This window comes from Haliaeetus albicilla, chromosome W (genome assembly GCF_947461875.1).
Source record: "Haliaeetus albicilla chromosome W, bHalAlb1.1, whole genome shotgun sequence".
Classification (NCBI taxonomy): domain Eukaryota; kingdom Metazoa; phylum Chordata; class Aves; order Accipitriformes; family Accipitridae; genus Haliaeetus; species Haliaeetus albicilla.
Genome location: NC_091515.1, coordinates 38,019,790 through 38,041,796, shown reverse-complemented (window position 1 = coordinate 38,041,796; position 22,007 = coordinate 38,019,790). Strand labels below are relative to the sequence as shown.

General features: G+C 45.4%; 1 protein-coding gene across 2 annotated transcripts in view; it reads left to right on the top strand.

Annotated features, from left to right (window-relative positions):
- LOC138683469 (creatine kinase S-type, mitochondrial) overlaps positions 1–22,007 on the top strand; it is a 55,044-nt gene that overhangs the window by 18,507 nt on the left and 14,530 nt on the right. For both annotated transcript variants that reach the window (XM_069775276.1, XM_069775274.1), the window contains exons 4-6: positions 553–648; positions 2,138–2,359; positions 17,561–17,646. In XM_069775276.1, coding sequence (XP_069631377.1) covers positions 553–648; positions 2,138–2,359; positions 17,561–17,646 — 404 coding nt within the window. The remainder of the gene's footprint in view (positions 1–552; positions 649–2,137; positions 2,360–17,560; positions 17,647–22,007) is intronic.

Below are 22,007 nucleotides of genomic sequence, written 5' to 3'. Positions count from 1 at the left end.
AAGCTGCCTGGGAACTGAACATGTATTTTAGTTGCTAATAAATCCTGAAATCTAATCTGGTTGCCACCACGTTCAGTACCTATCTGTGGTAACTAGAATAAGCTTGTAACTAAAGTAAGGTGCAATTGTAGTTGTGAAGATGAGCAACCACTACAGAGCACTGTTTAGGTCAAAATGACTGAAATCCACCACCAATAATCTCCCAATTTATTGTTAGGAGACAGAGGGTGAAATTCCATGTTCTGCTTCTAAGAGGTACAGCAGAAACTCAGAGCAACTGAGAAACTGGCAGTTACCCTCTGCTACATAAAAGAGAGCTCTATTGAAAATAGATCAGATTTTGAGAGATAATTTTTTCAGAGACCACTTTTCAAAGATACAACCCACATATGACCCTTCCCTTCATATTTACCCCTGTCAGCACTTGCAAAGTCCCCTTTATGGCTGCCATCCAGGAGCCTGTACCAAGGGATTTCCCTTGTGACTGAAGTTAGTGCATTAATGTGTTTCTATGATACTGAAGACTCTTTGTATATTCTCTTGACTCCATAGGTATTTGCTGAGATTTTTGACCCTGTCATTAAAGTGAGACATAATGGCTATGATCCACGCACAATGAAGCATCACACAGACTTGGATGCATCCAAGGTAGGATTTAAATAAAATAATGAGGAAATAAAGATTCAGTGCTGCTTCTTACAATGATGATATTGTATGTAAAAGTACTTTTTTTCCCCTGATCCAACTCCAAAGAAAATGAGGAAACTGGCTGAGGAAACTGGCTAAGGAAACTGGGATGCCACAAATGACTGAAATGGCACATCCCACGGGGAGTATGTCTAAATGAAGTGAGGCCTGGTTCTGTCCTTTCTTTTTGCAAAGCTGTTAGTTTACAGCTTAGGTCTGATGGGGTTTTCAGCATCTGACAAAGGACAAACCAGGCTAGTATCTGCATGGCCTTTCTTTCTCTTCCTTATTCTTCTCTTCTAATTTCCTCTCTTTACTGAACCTCTTTCACTGGACTACTCTAGTGTTCACCTGATTACTCTATTCAATTACACCCTGAAATCATGCAGAAGTGTCAGAGGCACGAGACTGTGCAAAAGGAGCAAGCCAGGAGCCAAGAGTGATAACAAGACAGGCAGAACAATGGGCTCACCAAGGGCACAGTTCCACAGTACCCAAGCAAGAAGAGAACAGGTCCAGTTACAGTAACCAGGTTCAGCCAACAGCCCAGCAATTGATAGAGAATCCCATAGTGACAAGGCAAGTCTGAGGTCAGGTCAGCGAGGCAGGGTCAGGCTAAACAAGGTACAAGGCCAGGCACAGGCATACATACAAAGTAGCTCAGGCAAGGACTGAGGGTGAGGGCCTTAGATTAAATGCAGCTCAAACCAAGGTGTAAAGACCCCAGATGAAACTTCTCACAGATCTTTTTCAGACAGCTCTTTTCAAAGTTGTTGGATCCATGGTTATACAGCTGTGCAATATCAGAGCTGGCTAAAACCCAGTGGAGAGAGGGTGAAAGAGGTTTGCAGAGCTCCTTGGTGCACTCATGGCCCTAACAGCAAGCTAGTTGCATCCCTACCTTGTTCTTAACAGAGGGATTAATCCCAGCTGGTACTAAGCATTTGGGCCTCTGCCTAATGGCACTGTGAGTCTGTTCATGAGATGAAGACAACCATGTATTTAAGGATTAGAGTGAAAGCATTTCCCCCCTGCCCTGCACACACACAATCAAATCTTACCCATTGCTTAGTATTTCCTTCATAGTTCAATAACCATGTAGATTAGCATCATCTTGGGCTTTCCTCTTTCAAAAGATCTTCCATACCTGGCCTTCTTTCTATGTTCATATCTGTATTTCCAAAAGCCACTCAGATCCTTTCATATTCCATGCTGGAGCTAAGAAGGATCAGCTGGTTACTTTGCCACATTCAGTCAGCAAAAGAACTTTGGAGTTCCTAAAAAAACTTTAGTATCTGAAACACTGAGGGGTTCCTAATGTTCTGTGATATCTAGGAGAGGTCATGATCCTCGAGCAGAAAGATGCCCCATTTTTGTATGATGGGTTTTTTAAATGGTAGTATACAAAATGGGGGACTGTGTGTAAATTAAAAAAACATTCTTCCTTCAGATCACCCATGGTCAATTTGATGAGCGCTATGTCCTCTCATCACGTGTACGTACTGGTCGTAGCATCCGAGGCCTCAGCCTTCCTCCAGCTTGTACCAGGGCAGAGAGAAGAGAAGTGGAAAATGTTGTGGTCACTGCTCTAGCTGGGCTGAAAGGAGACCTTTCTGGAAAGTACTACAGTTTGACCAATATGTCTGAGAAGGATCAGCAGCAGCTTATTGATGTAAGTATAACTCCATGTTACGTGTAGGGCTTTTGCATGTGAATAAGAGCCACATTTACACTCAGAGAAAATGCAAAAATGAAACTGATTTGGGGGAATTAGTTCAAATGGTGCCTACACATTTGGGATCTCTAAGGTCAAGGGTAGCAAGCGTGTTGTCCCAAAACAGGGTTCTTCACCTGGTGTGCGAAGAGCCGATAACACACAGAGCTGAGATATTTGTTTATTTCATGTCTGCGCAGAGATGGGTGCTAGGTGGTAACTCCACAAAGCTAGCACACACCAGAAACGCAAACAGGGTCTTATATACACATCAGGATCAAGGAAAAAGTGGTAACAAAATACATGATTGGTTACAAACAATTTATATAACAAAAGTACTTCTACACATGTCTAAATAATGACCTAACTCATTATATTAAGGTGGTCTTACATTTACATACTCATTATGCACAAGTGGGTGTCATTTTTAATATTAAAATGAAGCTAAGTTAGCTAAGGACACACTGTTTTCTTGACGCTACTCCAGAACTGGGCACTTCTGATATAAATCAGAAGTAAGGCAGTAGCATTGACAGAACCTCATTGTTTCACCTCCTTGCTTCAATGAATTCAATGTAAGGACCTTCCATTCTTGTTCCTATGGTTCCAATAACAGATTGTCCTTCCAACATCAAACGTGCAGGCTAAGATCCAAATTCTCCATGCAACACACACACACACACACAGATCACGATATTCATAAATTCAGAGTCTAATTTGACAGAAAATAAAATACAGGAACATGGGAACATGAATGTACAAGCATAAGTATTTTGTTTTAGGGTTCCTTAAAAACAGTTGCTGGTAAAACAGGATTTCTACTACAAGCAAGGAATTGTATCTTTAGTCAGACCTTTGTTAATTTAGCAACTCTCAATTTCATCAAATAGGGGCTATATCCCCAGAAATTCCTCTGACAAAAGGACCCTCCAGAATCTGGAAGACTATCCAATTACAATTTAAAGAAACTTACAGCAAGGATGACTAATTGAAGATAAAAGACTCTAAAAGCATTAGGAAAAGAGAAAGAAAGAGTGAGAGAGCATGTGTGTGTGTGAGAAAGAGAGAAAGCTTCATCTTCTCGTATGAGTAAAGTGGGGAGAATTATACCTCTCCTTAAGTTTTGCAGTGAGTAGAGATAAGGTCCCTGGTGTTAAGTGTGGACTTCCTTGCTTGCCTTCCTTTCTTCTTTTCTTCTACTCTCTGTTTTGCTATGTGTAGACCCCATATTTATATGAAAATGATTCTTATGGAGTCATCTTAGATTTACATGTGTTAACAAAAAGCGGGGTCTTAACTGATACTGAAAAGCCAGTCGAAGAAACTCTCTAAGACTTGTTTTGGAGTTTTAGAAAGCAGGCATTCTTTACTGCAGTGCTGGATGCACGGGGGGATAGTTCCACCTAGCGTGCATACCACAGCTTTAGCACAAACAGGTTATATGGAGTAACTAATTGCATATTCATCAGATGAGTATACATATGCATAAAAATGATTGCAACTGATTATCTTAGTACTGCCTACATCCGATCATGCGCAATGAAGGAGCTATTTGAGTCGAAGGGCTGCTTTTGCGACCACCGACCCATTTGAAGTTCTTGCTGGCTGTCCTTGAAGTCTTTATTCTTGTCCTTGTTATTTGATCTTGAAGCTTAATGCAGTTTCAATCACATGTGGTCAGTTTCAACATTGTTCTCATCTAGGGTACAGGAACATCTAGTCATAAGAGCCAAGAACTGCCAAACTTATGAGGAACTACCTCTACTAGTTAATTGCTTGGCTATACTTTTGTCTATTGTTTCAATCATAGTGTTAGTATAAGATTTCTAATAATTATTTACCAAATCTCACTTTTACAGTCACCTAGCAGCAAACCAGTTTCCACGGCTGGTACAAAATATTAAAACCATCAGAATATTTAGATATACCATACAGAATGTATGGAAATATACTATCAAACTTAGAAGCTCTGCTTGGAGGGCGGTACTGGCAGAAAATAAAAGATAGCTGTTAATCCTGGGCTGAGTCAGGGTAATAGTAGATGGCTCCTTCTGGGAACAAAAGGGAGTTTCCAGAGAGCCATTACCTTGGAAATCCCACCCAAAGCAGGACCATCAAGAGCTAACAGCTCTTCCTAGCTCTCTAGGTATGGGGAGTTGTCCACAGAAGGACAAGAATTATCATGCCTGGAAGGAGAATTGCATGATCATGCATTCCCATTCCATGCCCAATATTGGTATTGCAATGCCTGAGCTGTCATGGGAGAGTATGCAATTGAATCAGAAGCATTTGAGATGGACTGCAGATCAAGCCCATGTACAGAATCAAAGAATCACAGAATGGTGTGGGTTGGAAGGCACCTCTGGAGGTCATCTGGTCCAACCCCCCTGCTCAAGCACGGCCACCTAGAGCAGGCTGCCCAGGACCATATCCAGATGGCTTTTGAATATCTCCAAGGAGGGAGACTCCACAATGTCTCTGGGCAACCTGTGCCAGTGCTCGGTCACCCTCACAGTCAAAAAGTGTTTCCTGATGTTCAGGCAGAACCTCCTGTGTTTCAGTTTGTGCCCAGTGCCTCTTGTCCTGTCACTGGGAACCACTGAAAAGAGACTGGCTCTGTCTTCTTTATGCCCTCCCTTCAGCCATTTATATACATTGATGATATCCCCCCCAAGCCTCTCTTCTCCAGGCTAAACAGTCCCAGCTCTCTCAGCCGTTCTTCATAAGAGAGATGCTCCAGTCCCTTCATCATCTTCGTGGCCCTTCGTTGGACTCTCTCCACTATGTCTATGTGTCTCTTCTACTGGGGAGCCCAGTAACTGGCCACAGGACTCCAGGTGTGGCCTCACCAGTGCTGAGCAGAGGGGAAGGATCACCTCCCACAACCTGCTGGCAATACTTTGCCTAATGCAGCCCAGGGTACTGTTAACCTTTTTTGCAGCAAGGTCACATTGCTGGCTCATGTTCAACTTGTTGTCCACCAGGAAGCCCAGGTCCTTTTCTGCCAAGCTGCTTTCCAGGTGGGACGTTCTGAAGCATGTTTTCTGCCATCTGCAAATTTGCTGAGGGTACACTTTGCTCCATCATCCATATCATTTAATAAACATTTGCTGATCTGCATGTAGAATATATACAGTGCTCTAGACTCAACAGTCTTACACTGAAACGGTTCATTTTAGATCACTTCCCTGAATATTTCTAATACAGTGTGCAAAATGGGTTAGTAGCCGAAAACCCTGACGTCATCCAGTTAATAAAGGAAGAAGCTGTCTATAATGTTTTGGAAAAACAGTCTTATTACTATGGGAGTATCATCCTAGTGCCATATGGTTGTGGTCTCTTGCTACGAATGCTAAAAGTGTCCTTCAAATATGTAATATAAAATTACTAAGCTTTATACTTCAAAAAAGTGTTGTGTACAATATCACAGAAATTAGACCTCATTTAGACAACTAAAGAAGAAATGTTTAAAGAATTAAAAATCAGGGCTAGTTAAGGTGCAACTCATTCAGTCCTATATGTTTCCAAAATAAAGTCCAAATGTGTATGTCGCTTGTGGTGCATCGAAAGAACTAATTTCTACAAAGATTGATGCAGTTATAAACCAATTAGCAGAGAAACATTTTTTAAGTAGTGTGGCCAGCAGCTAAGCACCACGCAGCTGTTCACTCACTCTCCCAGCCCACTGGGACGGGGGAAAGAATAGGAAGAGCAAAAGCGAGAAAATTCATGGATTGAGATAAAGAGAGTTTAATAAGCGAAGGAAAGAGGAAGAAAACAAAAGAAGTGATGCAAAGGCAATCACTCACCATCTCCCACAAGTAGACTGATGCCCAGCCAATCTCCAAGCAATGACTACCTTCCAAACCCCTCCTTCCCTCAGTTTTTATTGCTGAGCGTGCTGTTGTATGGCATGGAATATCCCTTTGGTCAGACTGGGTCAGCTGTCCAGGTTGTGTCCCCTCCCACCCCCGGCCTACTCACTGCAGGGAACAGAGTGGGGAAAAAAGAGAAAGCCTTGATACTTGTGCAAGCACCGCTCAGCAATAGGCAAAACACTAGTGTGTTATCAACACTGTTTTAGCCACAAATCTAAGACACAGCACCATGCCAGCTGCTATGAAGAAAGTTAACCCCATCCCAGCCAAACCCCGTACAACCTCTACACTTTATTCCATACCATTTACGTCACGCTCGGGTCCTACACTATCCAATACATCCTCATTAATCACCGCTCCCCCTTCCTGTCCTTTGATATATACACAGATATCATTCCCTTAGTCTATGGGCCTCCCCTGTAAAATGTCCATAAAATGTCCATTGAGTTCACTTAGTCTATGACTTGGGCTCCGTTCATTATGGTGGTCACTCAGGACAGGAGAGGTTGCGTGTTGTGTTGAGTTATTGGATGCCAAAGCCAGCTCAGGTTGGGTCGCTGCTGTACTTGCTTGGCTTCTTGCAAGGCTCATTCTCTGTTGGTTCAGGTGATTCCTGCTGTTGTACTTCCTATAATATGCAACTCAAATCATGGGTTATTTTCCCCTAGGGTTAAATCTCCTTGAGGTGCACAACAGATTTCCCCATCCTCCTGCATTACCCACCAATTATACCCGAGTCCTTGACCGAAAGCAATCCCATGAATGGATTTGCCCATGATGACTTTCCCAGCCAGTTCCCTACACGCACTACAGGGACCTTATCTCCTTCTACAGCACATAGGAGTTTTGTTTGGGCAGGGCCAGGTCAGTTATCTGATCCTCTGGTATTAAACAGCCAAGGGGCTTCTGCTAAATTTGCATCCCAGTCCTTCTATGTCCCAGCGCCCAGCGCTTTCATTACAGTCTTTAACAGTCCGTTGCATCCTTCAGTCTTTCCAGAGGCTGGTGCGTGATAGGGAATGTGGTACACCCAATCCTGTTTGCTGAAGCACCGGAACAGGTTGCCCAGAGAGGTTGTAGAAGCCCCATCCCTGGAAACGTTCAAGGTCAGGTTGGACGGGGCTCTGAGCAACCTGATCTAGTTGAAGATGTCCCTGTTCATTGCAGGGGGGGTTGGACTAGATGACCTTTAAAGGTCCCTTCCAACCCAAACTATTCTATGATTCTATGATCAATGCCGTGTTCCGTGGCCCAGATGCTCATGAAGTTGCTTTGGAAATGAGTCCTGTTGTCTGGCATGATTCTTTCTGGGGTGCTGTGCTGCCACAGAACTTGCTTTACAGGGATTAGGATGGTGTTTCAAGCAGTGATATTGGCTACAGGGTGTTTCCAACCCTCCGGTGGTCACCTCCACCATGGTAAGCATGCAGTGCTTGCCTTGGTGGGTTCATGGCAGTGTGATATAATTGATCTGCCAGGCCTCCTGTTGTGGTTTAGCCCCAGCCAGCAACTAAGCACCACGCAGCCGCTCACTCGCTCCCCCCCCATCCAGTGGGATGGGGGAGAAAATCAGGAAAACAAGTAAAACTCCTGGGTTGAGATAAGAACGGTTTAATAGAACAGAAAAGAAGAAACTAATAATGATAATGATAACACTAATAAAATGACAACAGCAATAATAAAAGGATTGGAATGTACAAATGATGCGCAGTGCAATTGCTCACCACTCGCCGACCGACACCCAGCTAGTCCCTGAGTGGCGATCCCCCGCCCCCACTTCCCAGTTCCTATACTAGATGGGACGTCACATGGTATGGAATACCCCGTTGGCCACTTTGGGTCAGGTGCCCTGACTGTGTCCTGTGCCAACTTCTTGTGCCCCTCCAGCTTTCTCGCTGGCTGGGCATGAGAAGCTGAAAAATCCTTGACTTTAGTCTAAACACTACTTAGCAACAACTGAAAACATCAGTGTGTTATCAACATTCTTTGCATACTGAACTCAAAACATAGCACCGTACCAGCTACTAGGAAGACAATTAACTCTATCCCAGCTGAAACCAGGACACCTCCCCATATTGATATTGCAGCCACCGTTCTCTATACCAGAGAGGCTTTACTCGCTTGATTATGGTGCATGTTTTGCTTTCACGGAAAACCTGTGTGATGGCTTCAATGTTCAGGCCCATCCCTGGATCACCCCGGCTCTGTACATTGCATCTCTTCCTAGACGTCCAGATGTTGCATGGGCCCACTGAGCTACGAATAGCTCACCCTTATGCTCCCAGTCCAGGTCCATCTGAGCCACTTCAATTTTGACAACCTTGTCTGCCTGTTTGTTGTTTCGATGTTCTTCAGTAGCACGGTTCTTAGGCACGTGAGCATCTACATGACGTACCTTTACAGCAAGGTTCTCTACCTGGGCAGCAATGTCCTGCCACAATGCAGCAGCCCAGATGGGTTTACCTCTGCACTGCCAATTGGTCTTCTTCCACTGCTGTAGCCACCCTCATAAGGCATTTGCCACCATCCATGAGTCAGTAGAGAGATAGAGTACTGGCTACTTTTCTCATTCAGCAATCTCTAGGGCCAGTTGGATGGCTTTCACATCTGCCAAATGACCCGACTCGCCTTCTCCTTTGACGGCTTCTACGACTTGTTCTGTGGGACTCCACGCAGCAGCTTTCCACCTCTGGAAGCCACCGTGCTGCTGGAAAGCTATGACCTAATTGCCATTACTGAAACTTGGCGGGACGAAACCCATGACTGGAGTGCGGCTATCGATGGCTACAGGCTTTTCAGAAGGGACAGGCGAGGAAGGAGGGGCGGAGGGGTTTTTCTCTACGTCAAGAAATGGATAGATTGTGAAGAGCTGTCTCTGAAGAATAGCCACGAGCAGGTTGAAAGCTTATGGGTAAGAACTAGAGACCGAGGCAACAAAGGGAACCTTGTGGTTGGTGTTTACTACAGGCCGCCCAATCAAGGGGAGCCTATTGATGAAGCCTTCTTACTCCAGCTCCAGGAGGCATCGCGCTCGCAGGCTCTCATCCAGCTGGGGGACTTCAACCACCCCGACATCTGCTGGAGAAGTAGCACGGCGAGCTGCAGGCAATCCAGGAGACTCCTGGAGTGCATCGAGGATAATTTCTTAAGCCAGGTAATAGACAGCCCTATCAGAGGGGATGCGATACTGGACCTGATGGTCACCAGCACCAAGTGAGCTAATCGGTGACGTCAAGATTGGAGGCAGCCTGGGCTACAGTGATCCTGCACTGGTGGAGTTTGCAGTGCTGAGGGATATGGGTCAGGCGAAGAGTAAAGTCAGGACCCTGAATTTTAGGAAAGCAAACTTCCAGCTGTTCAAGGAGTTAGTCAATAGGTCCCCCTGGGAAACTGCCCTCAGGAATGATGGAGCAGAACAGAGCTGGCAGATCTTTAAGGACGCTTTCCATAAAGCGCAAGAGCTCTTGATCCCTAGGTGTAAGAAATCAGGAAAGGAAGGCAAGACACCGGCATGGATGAGCCAAGACCTGCTGGTCAAACTGAAGGGCAAGAAGGAAATGCACAGGCAGTGGAAGCAGGGACAGGCGTCCTGGGAAGAGTATAGGGACGCTGCCCGGTTGTGTAGGGATGGGGTCAGGAAGGCCAAGGCGTGGCTCGAGCTGAACTTGGCAAGGGATGCAAAGAATAATAAAAAGGGCTTCTATAGGTATGTCAGCCAGAAAAGGAAGGTCAAAGAAAGTGTACCCCCTCTGATGAACACAACTCACAAACTGGTGACAATGGACGAGGAGAAGGCTGAGGTACTCAACAACTTTTTTGCCTCAGTTTTCAGTGGTAATCTCTCTTCCCACACCTCTCGAGTGGATGGACCTCAAGGCAGGGACTGGGGGAATGAAGTCCCTCCCATCGTAGGAGAAGATCAGGTTCGAGACCACCTGAGGAACCTGAACATACACAAGTCCATGGGACCTGACGAGATGCATCCCAGGGTCCTGGGGAAACTGGCAGAAGTAGTTGCCAAGCCACTCTCCATGATATTTGAAAAGTCACGGCAGTCAGGTGAAGCCCCTGGTGACTGGAAAAAGGGAAACATTGCACCCATTTTTAAAAAGGGTAGAAAGGAGGACCCTGGGAACTACCGACCTGTCAGCCTCACCTCTGTGCCTGGGAAGATCATGGAGCAGATCCTCCTGGAAGTTATGCTGAAGCCATATGGAAGTCAGGGAGGTGATGAGAGACAGCCAGCATGGCTTCAGCAAGGGCAAATCATGCCTGACTAATCTAGTGGCCTTCTACGATGGAGTGACTGCATCAGCGGACAAGGGAAGAGCTACAGATGTCATCTACCTGGACTTCTGTAAGGCCTTTGACATGGTCTCCCACAGCATTCTTGCCTCTGTATTGGAGAAATATGGATTTGAGGGACAGACTGTTAGACGGATTGGGGCTTAACCCCGGTAGGCAGCTAAGACCCACAGTATACCTCCTCAAGTTGTCTCTCCGAGGAGAAAAGGGGAAAGATGTAATGGCTGATCGTCTTCACGAGATGGTTCTCGGAGTACTGAAACAACAGCAATGTAGGGCCGAAATACCAGATTACGCTCAAGGCAAGTACTTTTAGCATAGCTCTCCCACGCAAAGCAAAGCAAAGTGATAAACAGCACAGCAATCAGCAAAAATCGAAAACAGCCATTAACATTTCTTGGAGTTTGATGTACAGCAAGAAAGGGATCAAGGACCTGATCAGGTGAGGGAACACGTAAATCAGCATCCGGAGTAAATATGTCAGCAACAACAAGTAACAGCCTATCAAGTAATGACTTGGGGTGGAAGGACCGGAGTGGCTGGAAAGCTGCCTGGCAGAAAAGGACCTGGGGGTATTGGTCCACAGCCCCCTGAATATGAGCCAGCAGTGTGCCCAGGTGGCCAAGAAGGCCAATAGCATCCTGGCTTGTATCAGAAATAGTGGGGCCAGCAGGCCTAGGGAAGTGATTGTCCCCCTGTACTTGGCACTGGTGAGGCCGCCCCTCGAATACTGTATTCGGTGTTGGTGCCCTCACTACAAGAAAGACATTGAGGTGCTGGACCGTGTCCAGAGAAGAGCAACAAAGCTGGTGAATAGTTTAACGAACAAGTCCTATGAGGAGCAGCTGAGGGAACTGGGGTTGTTTAGTCTGGAGAAAAGGAGGCTGAGGGGGAGACCTTATCGCTCTCTACAACTACCTGAAAGGAGGTTATAGCGAGGTGGGTGTCGGTCTCTTCTCCCAAGTAACAAGCGATAGGACAACAGGAAACGGCCTCAAGTTGCGCCAGGGGAGGTTTAGATTGGATGTTAGGAAAAACGTCTTCACCGAAAAGGGTTGTCAGGCATTGGAACAGGCTGCCCAGGGCAGTGGTGGAGTCACCATCCCTGGAGGTATTTAAAAGACCGTGTAGACGTGGCGCTTAGGGACATGGTTTAGTGGTGGACTTGGGAGTGTTAGGTTTACGGTTGAACTGGATGTTCTTAAGGGTCTTTTCCAACCTAAATGATTCTATGATTCTAACTCAGCCATACAGGTATAAGGGCTAGAAGTTCAAGGTAGCACACTCCAATCAATGAAGATGTTGAACAGGCCTGGACCCAGTATTGACCCCTGGGGTACACCGCTACTTATTGGCCTCCAACTGGACTTTGTTCCCCTGATCACCACCCTCTGTGCCCAGCCGTCCAGCCAGTTTTCACCCCACCTCGCTGTCTGCTCATCCAGCCCATACTTCAACAGCTTCTCTATGAGGATCTTATGGGAGACAGCGTCCAAGGCCTTCCTGAAGTCAAGGTAGACAGTATCCACTGCTCTCCCCTCATCTACCAAGCCAGTCATTTCATCATAGAAGGTTATCAGGTTGCTCAAGCATGACTACCCCCTGGTGAATCCATGCTGACTACTCCCGATCACCTTCTTGCCTTTCATGTGCCTGGAAATGATTCCCAGGACTCGCTGCTCCATCACCTTCCCAGGGATCGAGGTGAGGCTGACTGGCCTGTATTTCCCTGGATCTTCCTTCTTGCCCTTCCTGAAGACAGGAGTGACGTTTGCTTTCCTCCAGTCCCCAGGCACTTCTCCCAATCGCCATGATCATTCAAAGATAATTGAGAATGGCCTTGCAATGACATCTGCCAGTTCCCTCAGTACTCGTGGGTGCATCCCATCAGGGCCCATGGACTTATGTACGTCCAGTTTGCTTAAGTATTCCCCCAAACTGATCCTCTTCCACCAAGGGTACGTCTTCCTTGCTCCAGCCTTTGCCCCTGGTCTCTGGGGCCTGGGATTCCCAAAGGCCGGTCTTGCTAGTAAAGACTGAGGCATTTGGTACCTCAGCCTTTTCCATGTCCTGTGTCACCAGGTCCCCTACTCCATTCAGCAGTGGGCCCACATTTTCCCTAATCTTCCTTTTTCCACTTATGTACTTCTAGAAGCTCTTCTTGTTGCCTTTGACATCCCTGCCCAGATTCAGTTCCAGGTGGGCTTTGGCTTTCCTAACTGCATCTCTGCATGCTCAGACAGTATCTCTGTATTCCTCCCAGGTTACCCATCCCTGCTTCCACCCTCTTTATGCTTCCTTTCTGTGTTTGAGTTTGGCCAGGAGCTCCTTGTTCGTCCACGCAGGCCTCATGGGATCTTTGCCTGACTTCCTGCTCGTTGGGATGGACCGCTCTTGAGCTTGGAGGAGGAGATCCTTGAATATTAACCAGCTTTCTTTGGCCCCTCTTCCCTCCAGGGCCTTATCCCATGGGACTCTTCCAAGCAGATCCTTGAAAAGGCCAAAGTCTGCTCTCCTGAAGTCCAAGGTTGTGAGCTTGCTTTTTACCTTCCTCCCTCCTTCCCCTCAGGATCCTGAACTCCACCATCTCATGGTCACTGCAGCCAAGGCTGCCTTTGACCTTCACATCCCCAATGAGCCCCTCCTTGTTGATGAGCAGGAGGTCCAGCAGAGCACCTCTCCTCGTTGGCTCCTCTGTCACTTGGGTGAGGAAGTTGTCATTGATGCTCTCCAGGAACCTCCCGGATTGCTCATGCCCTGCTGTGTTGTCCCTCTAGCAGATATTGGGGTGGTTAAAGTACCCCAGGAGGCCCCTGCAAATGTGAGGCTGCTCCTAGCTGTCTGTAGAAGGCCTCATCCACTTGCTCTTCCTGGTCAGGCAGCCTGTAGCAGACATCCACTACAGTGTCTCCCATACCTGTATGCTCTTTAATACCATAAGCTCTCAGAGGCTCATCATCCATCCCCAGACAGAGCTCCATATATTCCAGTTGTTCTCTAACATAAAGGGCAACTCCCCTTCCTTGTCTTCCCATACTGTCTTTCCTAAAGAGCCTGTACCCCTCCATTGCAACGCTCCAGTCTTGGTAGCCATTCTACCACATCTCTGTGATCCCAACAGGATCGTAGCCCTGCAACTGTGCACAGATCTCTAATTCCTCATGTTTATTCCCCATGCTGCATGCATTAGTGTACAGGCACTTTAGAGCGGCACCCCAGCATGCTAATTTCCCAGAAAGGATTTGGGGGATTTCTCCATAACAGTGCCTTGTAGACGCTTCCTTGCTTACATGCAAATGCTGGAGGTGACCCTGCTCAAGCCGCATATTTTTTTGGTTTTCTGATCCTTTTCGGTCATATCACCCCAGGCCCTTTGCTCATCTACCCTGTCCATCACTCCCTCACAGGGCTCCTGGTAACTCTCTCCATCCCCCGTCATTCCTAGTTTAAAAACCTCCTTACCAGGTTAGCCCCAGGTCAGCCGTCCTATTGGCAATGATACGTTTGCCCCACTTAGTGAGGTGGTTCCCATTTCTACCAAGCAGACACTGATCCTCAAACAGGGTCCCATGGTCGTAGAAACCAAACCTCTGTTTGTTGCCAAGAACAGCTCTGCAGCCAATTATTGACCTGTAATAGCCTCCTCCTCATGCCTTTTACCCTCACTGGCAGAATTGAGGAGAGTACCACCTGGGCCCCCATGCCCTTGACTACTGCCCCCAGAGCTCTGTAGTCACTCCAGAATCATACTTTGCTGAGGACTGTTGTCATCACTCCATACTTTCAATATGGAGAATTCTGTGATTCTTAAAAGGGGCCAAAACTTTTCAGGCAATTAACAGAGCTTGAACTTCTAGTGATCTGCTGTGGCCCCAAAGGGCTAATATGATATTTTAATGCATTAATTATTTAGTAGCTGTAGAGATGTTCTGTTGCTTCTATTTTTGGGGACTTGGTGCTTTGCACCAGGAAGTGCTGGTTTGTTATGATCCCAGTAAGAAAAGCACTCTGTAAAGTATCATTTAAAATGCTATTTATTAGAGCTAACACAAGAAAGAAAGAAAGAAAAAAATAGACAATCTTACATCCCTTTAGATGCTGGGAACCCTGAGTTATGCAGCATTCAGCGGGCCTCTGATCCACACACAGCATGCTGTGCAGACCCTGTCCATAGAAAGGGTTTCCCCATTTTGGTCATTCCAGCTATTATAGGCTTTTCTTAAAGGGAAACAGCTCTATTCATCATTTCTACATATCACCCCAGCCCCCTCCTCCTTGTCTTCCTCGTCTCTTCATTATTTCTAACAGCAATTTACTCTTCTTTATTGATAACAGCTCCTGCCTGACTCCCCCTTAGGCATGGCTCGGCAAACTTTGCTGTTTTACTCTTGCAGCTTCAGATATGACCTTCTGCTTTAGCCAGCATGGCTCTGAGCTGGTGGATTGCCTGGATGCAAGCTGGGAGCTCTGCGATACATCCAGTACTGACACCATCTTCGTTTACTCTCATTTTTATCTTTGGCTTTCTTTGGTGTACATGCTTTTCTGCATGGCTAAGGAAGATAATCACAGCATAAACCCAGTAGTTAATGGCCTGTCAATATCTTTAGGATGATGGAAAATTGTCAAGAGTCTATATTTTGGCTAAATACATACTGTGCAGATCCAAAAAAAATTCATTTATGTTCCACATAGGAAGGTCTCTGTCAAATCAATTATATATGGCTATTGCCATGTCTTTGGCCAAATTATAAACCAATTCGGGACTCTTTTTTGGTTATTTACTTGAGAAAAGATTCATATTTTCTATATTAATAACAAATTAAACTAGTAGTATTACATATTACACTGAGATAAATATTACATATTTTCTGTATTCTAGACTGTCAGGGTGGGTTTTTTTGCTATATTTTTTTAATGTCAAAATGACACTAATTTTAATTTCTCCAAAATCGTTGTAGCAAACTGCATCCAGGTCAACTTTTCCCAGTCCCATAACCGTGTTTAAGGACTTGAAGGATCGGGTCCATAACAATAGTTTTCATTGTCACACAGGTAGGAACACAAGGATTTTCGTCATGGGTTTTGTTGCATCATCTCATTATTCATTTCCTGCAGAGACATGTTTGAGAGGATTGAAGTTTCCAAGTGTTTTCATGACAAAACTGGACAACAGGCAACTATTTTGAAAATCCATAACAGGGATTCATATTGAGACTTTTAAAAATGCAAAAATCTAGAAGATTGCTTCAAAAAACCCAAAGCTTGAATGTGCATTTTAAATATCCAAAGGCATGGCCATACCTTGTTAGCTATATTCATAGCACATTAATCCATAACATCAACCAAAAGGGAGCTGATGAAATAACATAACTATTTATAATCTTGCAACTAGGTGTCACACTCTGGATTAACTAGGAGTTAAGAATTTATGTAAGATCAGAAACTTTTTTCATTGAATGTCCTTGGCAATATGATTATTGACAAGATATTGATTACCTATCTTAGGTTTTATTTCATTGCCTTCTTCAGCAGTAGAGAGCTCTTCAAGAAGCACAGGTCAAAATAAGAGCACTGAGAACATAATTCCTTCATGGTTTACCAGTTAAGTTCTTTGGGAAGTGGAATAGGCTTTGCTGATTCAGCATTTTGCCTTGTTTGGTTTGTTTTCACAGTAATGCAAATTTATGAAAATCAGGGCATTGAATGTTGCAACCTCAGATTCCATCTTTAACTCATATCATTGCTTACTTCCTTCAGTATTTTAGGATCTCGAACCTCTAAGATGTCAGTCTTTCTGCTGACCATTAATAAGCACCATTTGATTTCTGTAAACTCAAATCAGTGAGAGTTGAATAGCATTCAACACAGGGGGCAATTCAGTTGTTTGCATATTTGGGCCATAGGCATGTAAGGGAAACTAATAGTGCTCAGCTGATTTCTTGCAGAAGGAGGATTTTTTCTCTGAAACAAAAATGAAGAGTGGAGCAAATTGAGGAAATAAATGTTGTGTCCCTATGATGAGCAGAGAAAACTCTCATTTTTTTCTGTATGGTTGGTGTTTGGGCTGCATCATGCCCATCACAGGGCATTCAAAGATGAAGGCCTAAATTTCTCAATTGAGGGGGAAAAAAGGCAAAGCTTATCAACTTGTCTACCTTGTCATATTTATTCTGGATAGCTTGCTTCCCTATTCTCAATTAAATCCTAAGAAAACCCCCACATTTGGTATGACAGCATTTGAGGAAATAAGAACTAATAAATTTTCAACACACACATGAAAATCAATACTTATTTGCTTGGGAAAAAAACAGCCAAGTGAAAACAAAATGATTTGGAATGTGGCAAGTCTGTGGCACACCAAGTGATACATTTATTAAATCAGAAATTGAATCTCTGCTTCCTCACTGAATTGAGGAATAGAACAAGTCTGTGATTCCAAAAGATCAAGCTTAGCACCAATTTAATTCCTACCTTGATTCACACTCAAAATAAACTGCTGTATCTCTATGCTGGAGAAATCTCTTTTCAGATCTAGCATTGGATATTTGGCTATCTTTAAGGACTTGTTGCCTTCTCCTACCCTGAAATTTGTCTGTATGCAGATGCACATTTCTGGTTATAGTGGTTAAGTCCATCCACAATCCCCTCTGTTGTGCATATGTGGTATTAGGTCCCCACCTCTCTACAATTTAAAAATGTTTTTCCGCAAAACTTAAGTCATATTACCAGTGTCAGTGAGAATCTGCAAGAACCTGCCCTCTAAGAAAGTCACCTGGGTAAAGTGCTTTTAGTTTTCAGTCAGGAAGGAACCAGGTTCACAAGCCATGCTATGTGATTTACTTGTGTTGATTACCTTCATATTAAAAGCATAAGACAGTGTCATACTGCTCCCCTGAATAAACTTCAATTTTGTTTTGTTTCTTCTCTTTCTCTGTTTGTGTCTCTCTCTCTCTGGTCCTATTTTGGTGTCCAGGATCATTTTCTCTTTGATAAGCCAGTGTCCCCTTTGCTAACATGTGCTGGGATGGCACGTGACTGGCCGGATGCCAGAGGAATCTGGTATGTTGTGTGACACGTAGAAGCTTGTGTCATGTTTAAAAGACCGTATTACAAGTGTCCTTGCTTGTCCTAACCCCACAGTCACTCTGCACTGATACTCACAGCATGTTCACGGTTTTTTTAAAATTTTTTTTTGCAATGTTTTAAATGATTAATTAAAAAAAAATTAAAAATTTAAGACCTTTATATTCATATAGGCAAAGACAGCAAAGATGCAAGGGTTATTGATGTGTTAGAAACCATGGAAGCGCTTGAAAACAGACACATAGGAATTAGGGCTTCTCCCCCCAAAAAGGTGGCAGGATCAATAGCCCAACTGAAGTACATCTACACCAATGCACGCAGCACGGGCAACAAACAGGAGGAGCTGGAAGCCATTGTGCAGCTGGAAAACTATGATATAGCTGCAATCATGGAAACATGGTGGGGTGACCCGCACAACTGGAGTGCTGTAATGGATGGCTATAAACTCTTCAGAAGAGATAGGCAAGGAAGGAGAGGTGGAGGGGTAGCCCTGTATCTTAGGGAAAATTTTGATTGTCTAGGGTTTCACGATGGTGATGAAGTGGCCGACTGTTTATAGGTAAGAATCAAGGGGAAGTGCAGCAAGGCAGATATCATGATGGTCTTCATCCAACCAGGATGAAGAGACAGATGAAATATTCTGTAAGCAGCTGGGAGAAGTCTCATGATTGCTAGCCCTTGTTCTCATGGGGGACTTCAACTTACCAGATGTCTGCTGGAAATGCAATACAGCAGAGAGGAAACAGTCTAGGAGGTTCCTGGAGTGTGTGGAAGATAACTCCCTGATAGCTGGTGAGGGAGCCAATGAGGGAAGGCGCCCCGCTGGACCTGTTGTTTGCAAACAGAAAAGGACTTGTGGGCAATGTGGTGGTTGGAGACCATCTTGGGCACAGTGATCATGAAATGACAGAGTTTTGGGTTCTCGGAGAAGTAAGGAGGGGGGTTAGCAGAACTGCTACCTTGGAGTTCCAGAGGGCAGACAGGGAGGCAGGGCAAAGGATGGGCAAAGGAGTCCAGGAAGGCTGGACATTCTTCAAGAAGGAAATCTTAAAGGTGCAGGAGCAGGCCATCCCCATGTGATGAAAGACGAGCCGGCAGGGAAGAAGACGACTGACCTGGCTGAATGGAGAGCTTTGGTTGGAACTCAGGAAAAAAAAGAGAATTTATGACCTTTGGAAGAAGGAGCAGGCAACTCAGGAGGACTACAAGGATGTTGTGAGTTTATGCAGGGAGAAAATTAGAAGGGCCAAAGCCCAACTAGAACTTAATCTCGCTACTGAGGTAAAAGACAATAAAAAATGTTTCTATAACTACATTAGCAACAGAAGCAGGGCTCCATCCTTTATTGGATGCGGGGGGAAACATAGTGACAAAGGCTGAAGAAAAGGCTGAGGTACTTAATGCCTTCTTTGCCTCAGTCTTTAATAGTAAGACCAATTGTTCTCGGGGTACCCAGCCCCCTGAGCTGCAAGACAGGGACAGGGAGCAGAATGAAGCCCCTATAATTCAAGGGGAAATGGTTAGCGACCTGCTACACCACTTAGACACTCACAAGTCTATGGGGGTGGATGGAATCAACCCAAGGGTACTGAGGCAGCTGGCGGAAGTGCTCACCAAGCTGCTTTTAATCATTTATCAGCAGTCCTGGCTAACCAGGGGAGGTCCCAGTTGACTGGAAGCTTGCCAATGTGATGCCCATTTACAAGAAGGGCCGCAAGGAGGATCCGGGGAACTACAGGCCTGTCAGCCTGACCTCAGTGCCAGGGAAGGTTATGGAGCAGCTCATCTTGGGCGCCATCACATAGCACATAGAGGACAAACAGATGATGATGATCAGGCCCAGTCAGCATGGGTTTATGAAAGCCAGGTCCTACTTGACTAACGTGATCTGCTTCTATGACAAGGTGACCCACTTAGCAGATGAGGGAAAGGCTGTGGATGTTGTTTACCTGGACTTTAGTAAAGCCTTTGACACCGTTTCCGACAGCATTCTCCTGGAGAAGCTGGCTGCCCGTGGCTTGGACTGGTGTATTCTTCACTGGGTAAAAAACTGGCTGGATGGCCAAGCCCAAAGAGTTGTGGTGAATGGAGTTAAATCCAGTTAATGGCCAGTCACAAGTTGTGTTCCCCAGGGCTCAGTATTGGGGCCAGTTCTCTTTAATGTCTTTATCAAAGATCTGGATGAGGGGATCGAGTGCACCCTCAGTAAGTTTCCAGATGACACCAAGTTGGGTGAGAATGTTGAGCTGCTTGAGGGTAGGAAGGCTCTACAGAGGGACCTGGACAGGCTGAATCGATGGGCCGAGGCCAACTGTACGAGATTCAAAAAGGCTAAGTGCCAGGTCCTGTACTTGGGTCACAACAATCCCATGCAGTGCTACAGGCTTGGGGAAGAGTGGCTGGAAAGCTGCCTGGCGGAAAAGGACGTGGGGGTTTTGGTCCACAGCCCCCTGAATATGAGCCAGCAGTGTGCCCAGGTGGCCAAGAAGGCCAATAGCATCCTGGCTTGTATCAGAAATAGTGGGGCCAGCAGGCCTAGGGAAGTGATTGTCCCCCTGTACTTGGCACTGGTGAGGCCGCCCCTCGAATACTGTATTCGGTGTTGGTGCCTTCACTACAAGAAACACATTGAGGTGCTGGACCGTGTCCAGAGAAGAGCAACAAAGCTGGTGAACAGTTTAGCGAACAAGTCTTATGAGAAGCGGCAGAGGGAACTGGGGTTGTTTAGTCTGGAGAAAAGGAGGCTGAGGGGGAGACCTTATCGCTCTCTACAACTACCTGAAAGGAGGTTATAGCGAGGTGGGTGTCGGTCTCTTCTCCCAAGTAACAAGCGATAGGACAACAGGAAACGGCCTCAAGTTGCGCCAGGGGAGGTTTAGATTGGATGTTAGGAAAAACGTCTTCACCGAAAAGGGTTGTCAGGCATTGGAACAGGCTGCCCAGGGCAGTGGTGGAGTCACCATCCCTGGAGGTATTTAAAAGACCGTGTAGACGTGGCGCTTAGGGACATGGTTTAGTGGTGGACTTGGGAGTGTTAGGTTTACGGTTGAACTGGATGTTCTTAAGGGTCTTTTCCAACCTAAATGATTCTATGATTCTATATAAACAGTCATTTATATCAGCAACACAACGTAGCATCATAAGCATGGCTTCTTCTATGGGTTTTTTATATCTTTTTTTCCTATTTCAAGATAACAAGTTGATTTGAGAAAGAGCCCGTGAGTCACCCTAAAATCAGCAGAGTGAGGTTAGAAATACAGCCTAAAACTCGACTGTAGCAACACTGTCAGCTAGGAACCATTGGCACTACAGTTGCAGGCTATTGCACTCTAAATTCCTTCCTGCCATCCCCACTTTTGAGAGACAAAATGTTATTTTAATTCCCCAAGCTGAAAGTATTCCTTTCTTTCCAATTAAGCTGGACAAAGAGTGGATACAGAAGGTTAGAATCATAGAATCATAGAATAGTTTGGGTTGGAAGGGACCTTTAAAGGTCATCTAGTCCAACCCCCCTGCAATGAGCAGGGACATCTTCAACTAGATCAGGTTGCTCAAAGCCCCATCCAACCTGACCTGGAATGTGTCCAAGGATGGGGCATCTACCACCCTCTGGGCAACCTGTTCCGGCGTTTCACCACCCTCATCGTAAAAAATTTCTTCCTTACATCTAGTCTGAATCTATCCTCTTTTAGTTTAAACCCATTACCCTTTGTCCTATCGCAACAGGCCTACTAAAAAGTGTGTCCCCATCTTTCTTATAAGCCCCCTTTAAGTACCAAAAGGCCGCAATAAGGTCTCCCCAGAGCCTTTTTTTCTCCAGGCTGAGCAACCCTAACTCTCTCGGCCTGTCTTCATAGGAGATGTGCTCCAGCCCCCTGATCATCTTCATGGCCCTCCTCTGGACCCACTCCAACAGGTCCATGTCTTTCTTGTACTGAGGACCCCAGAGCTGGATGCAGGGCTCCAGGTGGGGTCTGACCAGAGCGGAGTAGAGGGGGAGAATCACCTCCCTCGACCTGCTGGCCACGCTACTTTTGATGCAGCCCAGGATACGCTTGGCCTTCTGGGCTCTGAGTGTGCATTGTCAGCTCATGTCCAGCTTTTCATCCACTAGTTGAATTTCCTTTTTGTTTTAGGTCTGTTTCTTCTTTTATAACCTTGATATTTTGTGTGCTTGAATAGAATATTTTTAGAGAAAGGGATAATATCCCCCATTACAGTGCACACACACACCCTATCACATGATGGAGGCAGCTGTGCAATGCCTAGCATCTGAATCCATCCTGGTATATTTCTAGGGATTAATAGATGTTATAATTCTGGAAAATTAGGCTAAA